Source organism: Pogona vitticeps, chromosome 2 (genome assembly GCF_051106095.1).
Source record: "Pogona vitticeps strain Pit_001003342236 chromosome 2, PviZW2.1, whole genome shotgun sequence".
NCBI lineage: Eukaryota > Metazoa > Chordata > Lepidosauria > Squamata > Agamidae > Pogona > Pogona vitticeps.
This window is the reverse complement of record NC_135784.1, coordinates 152,442,349-152,450,382: the sequence shown is the minus strand read 5'-3', so window position 1 is coordinate 152,450,382 and position 8,034 is coordinate 152,442,349. Positions and strand designations below refer to the sequence as shown.

The following is an 8,034-nucleotide window of genomic DNA, read 5'->3' as shown; positions in this document are numbered from 1 at the left end:
TTCACTAAAGCAATTTCTAACTTTTTTTATTAGAAGTTCTATGAGGCAAGGGAGGAGAAGGCATGCCATTGGTATAAACAAGTGCAAGTGATTATTATTTGATATTATAATCCTTTATTAGTAGGCTATACTGTAGATGAAAAAAGGAAAACAGAGAAATCCTAGGCTCCTGATCCCATAACATCTGGAAGATGTCATCCTAGGTGCAATGGAGAGAGACGCAAGATAGGAGAAAGAAGACAGTGATCACCAAATCCTACACGGGGGGGGGGGGAGAGAATAACACCAGCTTCCCAAAAAATAACAATATCATTTTTGACCACAGCAAAAGCACAGTATGGCTTTAATTTGACTACATGTGGACGTTGTGGTTTCAACAACTTGGTGCATTTTTCCTAACCATTCTATGCTTCTTGACATAAAACCTGACAAAACTTTATACAGAAGTTGTAAACATGCTCACTGTTTTGTGATATTCTGACTGATCCAAGTAGGTATTGTCTGATCATGGATTTCGGAACCTGTCTTAGAAACTGCTGCCAACAGCTGACCCACAAGTCAAAAATATACAGTGGCATTTTTCTTCCATTTTCTGTGGATATGGATTAGGACACATGTGTAGTTGCTTTGTAACTGGTTCGTCCCAAAGCCAGATATAACCAATAAGCAGGATGCTCATAAAATCCTCTCTTATTTATAACACAGAAGAAGAATGTAACACATGGGGAAAACTACAGAAACAAACTTACTCCTTACAGAATACTCTAACCAGATCTTTCTGAACCAAACCCACTTATTGTACCAGGGAGAAGGTGCTGCTTTTGGAGGGCTTTTTGAAATGAATTAGGAGCTGAATCAGAATTTTGAAATTGGTTTAAAATCACATTATTGATTATTATTGAAATATCAAAATCAGAAGCTAGCTTTTGACTCCTGCAGGAATCTTCATCTATAGACCTGGATCTTGGTATATGATGCCAGCTTTTTATTAAGCCATACTCTCTTTGTAAGTCTAAAGAACGTGGTAGCTGCTTTGCCAATGTGTTTATCCAGCTTTACATCTAGAGAAAGTGTGTCAGAGATCATTGAGCCAAGGTACACAAAGTCATGAACAACCTCCAATTCTTGTGTAGAGATGGTAATAGAGGGAGGTGAGTACACACCCTGGCCCATGACTTGTGTTTTCCTCAGGCTGATTGCTAATCAAAAATCTTAGCAGGCCTTACTACAACGGTTCATAGGTTGTTGGAGCTCTTCGGCAGAATGGGCAACAACAGCTGCATCATCGGCGAAGAGGAAGTCCAACATGCATTACAGCTGGACTTTGGTCCTCGCTCTCAATAAAGAGAGATTAAAGAGCTTTCCGTCTGATCTAGTCCAGAGATAGACACCTTTTGTTGCAGTTCCAAAAGGTATGGTTCAGCATGACAGCAAAAAAGATCCCAAACAGGGTCAGCGCAAGAACACAGCCCTGTTTCACTCCACTTCAGATGTCAAATGGATCTGATGTTGAGCCATCAAAAACTACAGTGCCCTTCATTTCCTCATGAAAAGACCTGATGATGTTAAGGAGTCGAGGTGGAAATTCAATCTTGGGAAGAATTTTAAAAAGGCTGTCCAAATCAAAGGCCTTTGTGAGATCTACAGTATGAAGGCCAGAAAGAGTGGCTGTTGTTGTTCCTTGCATTTCTCCTGCAACTATCTGAGGGAGAATATCATGTCAATGGTGGATCTATTAGCTCAAAATCCACACTGTGATTCTAGATAGACTCTGTCTGCAAGCACATGGAGTCTCTTCAGCACAACACGGGCAAGCAGTTTCGCTACAATACAGAGAAGAGAGATGCCATAATAGTTATAGCAGTCGCCCCTGTCGCCTTTGTTCTTATACAATGTGACAATGTTAGCATCCTTTATGTCCTGTGGTACTCCACCTTCCCTCCAGCAAACAAAAGACTTCATACAGCTCGGTGGTGATGATCTCTTTACAGCACTTCAGCAGGGATGTTATCCTTCCTAGATGCCTTGCTGGAGGTGAGGGAATCCAAGGCTGCTTTTATTTCTGCTAAAGTTGGTTTACTGTCCAACTCTTCTAAGACAGGCAGGCCGTCAATGTTATTTAGTGCCTCTTCGGTTACTACATTCTCTCTGGAATATAGCTCAACTAGTGCTGCACCCAGCGTTCCATTTGCTGTGCTTGGTCCTGGATGATCACGCCTGTAGCTGTCTTGAAAGGAGCAGATTTCTTCTGTATTGGACCTAAAGCCTGCTTGATACCATCATATATTCCCTCAATGTTATCTGTGTCCACTGCTATCTGTATCTGAGAGCAGAGCTGAAGCCAATAATCATTAGCCGCCCCGAGTAGATATAGTCTAGAGGGGTGGGGTATAAATTTAATTAATAAATAAATAAATTAGAACATCTCATGGCAGTCTGTTGGACTTTGCTACGAGCAACCCAAACAGCCTGCAAGTTGTGCTCACTAGGGCAGACTTTGGATGCTGCTAGATCTCTCCTCTTTTCCTTGATGGCTGGCATCAACTCCTCTGAATGGGCTTCAAACCAGACTGCCATCTGTTTGGTCTTCTTGTCAAATGTGGACAAGGCGGTGTTATAAACAGCATTCTTGAAATTCCCATTGTTCAGGTGCATTTGCACCAGCCAGGCCTGGAAAAGTTCCCTCAAGCACTTGGACAAATTCCTCAGTCTTGCTGATGTCAATACGACAGGGAAATATCTTGCATTTTGGACTGCTTGTGGCATGGACCAGAGCAAGCTATTTCCAGGTGATTGCATGATGTAAGTGAGATTGGAAAGCAGCCCAACCCTGATCTGAGTAAAAGCGGGACCTTTTGATCCAACAGCAGGGCTATTCTTTTTTGGAACCAGGCTAGGGTGTTTCCTTCGTGGACCAAAAGGTTGCTTTAACCCTGGTGATCGCTCCCAGCAAAGTGACCCTCTCCAGTGGGACCTGACACCACTCCTTCTTGATATCTGACTGCACCCTCAGTTCTGAGGAGATTTAATATTTTATCTCTGAGGATGTAGACTGGGACAAACATTCTAATCTTGTTGGGTAAAGAACTGCCAGGCTCTGCGCCCTCCTCCCCACCCCACCAATTGGACTCTAGAATCAAACACACTGTTATTTTCTGTTTGGGAATAGAGATATACAGAAATGTGGTGAACCTCATTTCAGAGAGGTTGGGATTAAATTTAGAAACAGGCTAGGCTAACTAATTTCAGCCAAATTAAAAGAATTACTCAGTGGTTGGAGGAAGATGTTATTGTTACTTTGCAGCCCTGCTACAATGATGTCAAATGCCCTTGCTTGGTTGTGGGTATCCTAACAGCTAACTAGGATTGTATTTTCCATAGCCCAAGGGGGGGGGGGAGAAGCCATATGGTCCTTGCGCATAATCAGAAGACAAGGATGGGTGGTACCTTTACTATGTCACTAAATTATCCCAGGTGGGGCATTACGGAGCTGGGGCAGGTGCAGAAGAAACATAAAACTTCTAAATCTCCTGGGTAGATTTACGGGGGGGGGGGGGGGCGTATATGCTAACCTATAGATTTCACAGTGAAATGTGAAAGCTGCCGCCTCGCAACTAACTCTGCAGCTCCGATTTTGGAATTGACTTTAAAAGGCGAAACCGGACCCGTATATCTAAGCCGCGATTTTTGATATTTTTATTTTTTCTTCACCGCCACCAACTCTGTGGTGCCCAACCAGATGGCACTTCTGCCGGTGCCGAATGCCAGTTTCTGTTTTTTATTTTGATGGTCTAATAAAACTTGTCCACCCTTGTCTTCAGGTGTTACTAGAGAGCTTTTTGTTAATCCGCCCATTCCTCGCAAGGCATCCTTGTCCTTATCCCCACGGCAGCGACACTGATTTGTCTCTTTATATTATTCCACTAACATGAGATTTTTTTAAAAACAATTCCACTAAAGCAATTACAGTTTTCTGCAGTTTCCTTCTTCTTTGCCATTCCTTCTCTCCATTCGCCCTCCCTCTACGAACTGGAAAAGACTAGAGGGAATCCATCCGCCCTAAAGCAAAACGACTCTCCAACCCCCACCGCCGACATACCAGCTGCGAAAGCAGCCGGGGTGCGTGTGTGTGCCTGCGGGGAGTTGATCCCCTGAAGTATGGGCAACCATGCCCTTAAGAAAGAAGGCGCCCGGAACATCAGACTCCAAAGTGAACAGAAGGGAAGTTCTTTTGTACGTTTGAGGTGGTGGGGGAAGTCTCCTCGCGCCTTCACAGTGTCAGGACGCCGCAGCCAATCAGAGTCCGGAGAGAACGCCGGTTGTGAGGATTCAAACTTGAAGGCGGGCCCCGAAGACGTTCCCGTTGCAGCGGTGGCCGTTGCGGATGCTCTTGCCCGCGCCGGTAAGGAAAGCATGTAAGAGCCTTTCCTCTCACGCGGACCCCTGGTAGGTAAGATTCGGGGGCGGGGAAATTTAAGGGGGGGGGGGGCTCCTAGACCTCTATAGAGTATTTGGGGATTGAGGAGCTTCTGGGCGGGGGGGGGGGGGAATATTGGAGTAATAAGTATTAAATTGTCCCTGCCGTGTACTATTATGACTATTATGTGAAACTGGAGAAGACTCCCCCCCCCCGGAATAACGACCCTTTATGGAGTGAAAAAGTTAAATTTATTACATGCATACATCACATTTTCCTATCTTCAAATAAATAAGCGTGTATTTGTTAGGAAGTAGCCTAAGAGATGGGTGGCGTGTTACCCGCCATAAGACTGTATTGAAACTCTCGCCTTCCTATGCTGGCTAAGGCTGATGGGAGTTGTAGTCCGACAACATCTGGAGGGCCTCCGTTACCCACCCTTGTTATACAATATCTCATAAAACCTTTCGGCAGAGCTGAGCAAAAGCAATGATTGCCACGCTTTGGGAGGGTAGTTTTTACAAGAATGCTGGTGGGACAAGGATTTCGCTACAGACTGTATGCGCCTTGAGAGAGGGGGCTAGGATTTCACCATTAGCGATATAGTCTTTTCCTGTTTGTGTGGTTTACTAGTAAAATACAGAAATACCAAGTAATAGCAATTTGCCTTTATATACTACCAACGGTGTATCAGATGCTTCCTTGCCTTATAGAACTTAGAGTCAGACGCTGCAGGAGAAACGGAATGGGCTGCGGGTTACTGAGGAATATGGTTTTGAGTTTAGGGTTATTTTTAGTAGGAAATTAGATCAAGTTCATCCCAAAATCTTTGCATAAAGGCTGGATTCCGACGCCAAATTGAGTACAGTAATGGTGTTTTATAAGTATTCTGGGATAGACTTCCAGATACAGTATAACGGGAGTGAATAGGAAAGGACTGGCTCGTTTGAAGTGGTTTATTTCAGTCAACTGCCTTCGTGAAAACTGGAGATCAAAGGTTTTGGGGGGTGGAATGATAAGGGAGAGGGGATGATTTCCCTGGGAGGATGCAAGAGTTAACAGGAAGCAAGTGTCTGCGTTGAAGGAAGAATGCCACGTGATGTGAGAAGAGAGAGGAATGACATTGCTGTAGTTTTCATCAGAGGAGAGGTGTTGAAACACAAAGGAGAAAGGAGAGGGATTATGAGTCATAGAAGTACTGTACTGCAATAGAGTTTTCACTAAGGGGGTAGAGATGAAGGCCCGTAGTTCTGCTGTGTTGTAAGTGAAAAAGTGACCTGATAATGATTGGCTAATGTGAGGCAAAGGAAGAAGGAAAAATGAAGCTTTTATTTGTGTCTGTTTCAGAAGCAATGGTAATACTGCTTCGAACTGGTACAGAGGCTCTCTGAGAGAGGAGAGTTTGGGAAGAAATATAAGTTTGATTATTATACGTTGGAAGTAAAACATCCAAGTAGAAATTTAAGATAGCTGAAGATGTGGGACTGAACAGAGGGCCAAGGGTTTAGAGTAGGTCAGGTTGTTGTTAGTGTAAGGATTTGGCCATGGCTGAGGGAGAGAATAGATTCCAAAGGAAAAGCACACCATACCTGGAGATGTTGAATGAGCAATTAAGACAAGCAGGACAGGAAGAATATTCGGAAACCTATAATGGGTGAAGTAAGAAAGCGGTATCATTGAGGGGAAATTGAGAAAATGGTGGCATATTGGAAGGCGGTTCGGAAAGAGCCAGCACAGAGATGTACGTACTGTATACTGATTACCAGGTGAGGATGAATGACAGTGGCAGGAACTGGGACAGGAAAGGATCAAGAGTGCTCAGCGAGGAATGAAGTGAAAAATATAAGGTAATCAATTTGTCCCATGTGGGCTTGGGAGGTCTCTTTTTCCATCTGCAATCTCTTTCATGTCCTCTTGTGTTAAAGTCCTTGCCCTAAAGACATGAGTCATCTTGCAACTATTCCTTTTATGAACTAACAATAGCTCCTTTTCTATGTCTTTAGGAGATTCATTCTTTAAGTCCTTATCTTGCTGGTGTCTGAGCCTTCAGGGTTGCAGGTATCTAGGAACTGGCAATCATCTTCAGCTGCAATAAGTGCCTCCTTTACGATTGTGAAATTTTCGTGGAACATTGGGAACTAACTCTGTAATTTATGTAAGCTGCAGTTCTATAGTTAGGAAATATATGAGGTTTCTAGAATATTTTCTGATGTCCTAAAATTGTTTAGGGGGGAAAAATTAAAAAGGGCACATTGAGGGAGCAATTTAAAACTCATTGAAAGGGTCACTGAGGAGCCATTTGATGTCATGTATCTCTTTGTTTGCTTGTGGAAGCACTCCAGGGAGAATGTGCTACAGTTTCACTGTCTTGGCTGCTGTATTCTTCTGACACAGAAAGGTATTTTAAAAATGTCATTTGGAAGATCCACCCAGTGCAAAACTCTGTTATGCCCTTGAGACAAAATTCTGTAGGCCTTTTCATTCTTACTTGACCAATGACTTTGACTTTTGGGGTAATAGCAAAGCCAGAATTCCCAGTTTTCATGACATTCTAAGCAAACCACAGTTTAAGAACCATGTCTGGGACATAGGTCTATTTTATTTCTCATAATAGCCTTGCCTTGTAACATGTAGACTAGTCCTGTAAGTATCTCAGGAAAATGTTGCTATGTATCATTTCTTAGTTAATTATGACTAGGTAAGATTTTCTAGTTATGTGGCGTGTTCAAGCAGTGGTTTACCATTCGAAGCCCCACTGGGAGTTTCCATGGCTCATTAGGGATTTCAATCCTGGCCTCCTGAGTCCTAGGTCCACACTTGATCCAGTACTCCACATTGGCCTTTGTTTTTCAGGAAGTTTCTTGCATATGTTATAAATATTTTTTCAGGTTTTTTTTCCAAGGCGGCCACTGATTAAATATATGATGTTGGTACATAAACTTTAATCCCAATACTTTTGGCTTAGAAATAGCATCATGCATTTGTTTTTGAATGGATAATAACTGAAGAGATGCTCTGAGGAGGACTATGCTAGAGTTTCTATAATAAAACATTTGTTGGAACAGTGGATATAAGGAACAGCTAACAGGCTTCCCCAGCATAGTGGCTCCTAGATGGATTGGACTGCAGCTGTAATAATGGTCAGCTAGTACAGTAGTTTTTAACCTTGGGTTACTCAGGTGTTTTTGGACTGCAACTCCCAGAAGGCTTCACCACCAGCTGTGCTGACTGGGGTTTCTGGGAGTTGCACTTCAAAAACACCTGAGTAACCCAAGGTTAAGAACCACTGAGCTAGTACACCCAATGACCATTCTTTCTGGAGGTTATAGGAATTGTAGTATGAGAAGAGCAAGTCTGCTCTACCAGGCTTTTCTGCTTACATGGTCTGACTACAAACATGAAAACATGTCTGTCTCTTCATTATGAAATGGTGTCCTTTATTGTGCATTCAGCACTGACACGCTAGTGCAGCATCCACCCAGTACATGAGCCTATAGCATTTTAACATTGTGTGCACATGCAATACATTAAATACTTAAACTAAATTGATTGCTAATTACAATCGCATGGAATCTTGTTCATATTTAGATGACCAGAGTCTAGTTTAAACTCTAGGC

At 43.0% G+C, this 8,034-nt stretch overlaps 1 protein-coding gene across 9 annotated transcripts in view; it reads left to right on the top strand.

Moving 5' to 3' along the window:
* Positions 1–3,477: 3,477 nt before the first annotated feature.
* The window catches only part of RACGAP1 (Rac GTPase activating protein 1), a 35,562-nt gene continuing 31,005 nt past the window's right edge, over positions 3,478–8,034 (top strand). For 3 of the 9 annotated variants that reach the window (XM_020784464.3, XM_020784453.3, XM_020784411.3), the window contains exon 1: positions 4,295–4,450. Coding sequence is in view for 1 of the 9 variants with exons in the window: in XM_072990886.2 (XP_072846987.2) it covers positions 4,385–4,402 (18 nt within the window). In the remaining 8 variants the exon portion in view is untranslated. Of the gene's footprint in view, positions 4,451–4,997; positions 6,265–8,034 lie in introns of those variants that run through there. The other 6 variants (XM_020784445.3, XM_020784402.3, XM_020784429.3 and 3 more) reach the window with 5 other exon arrangements.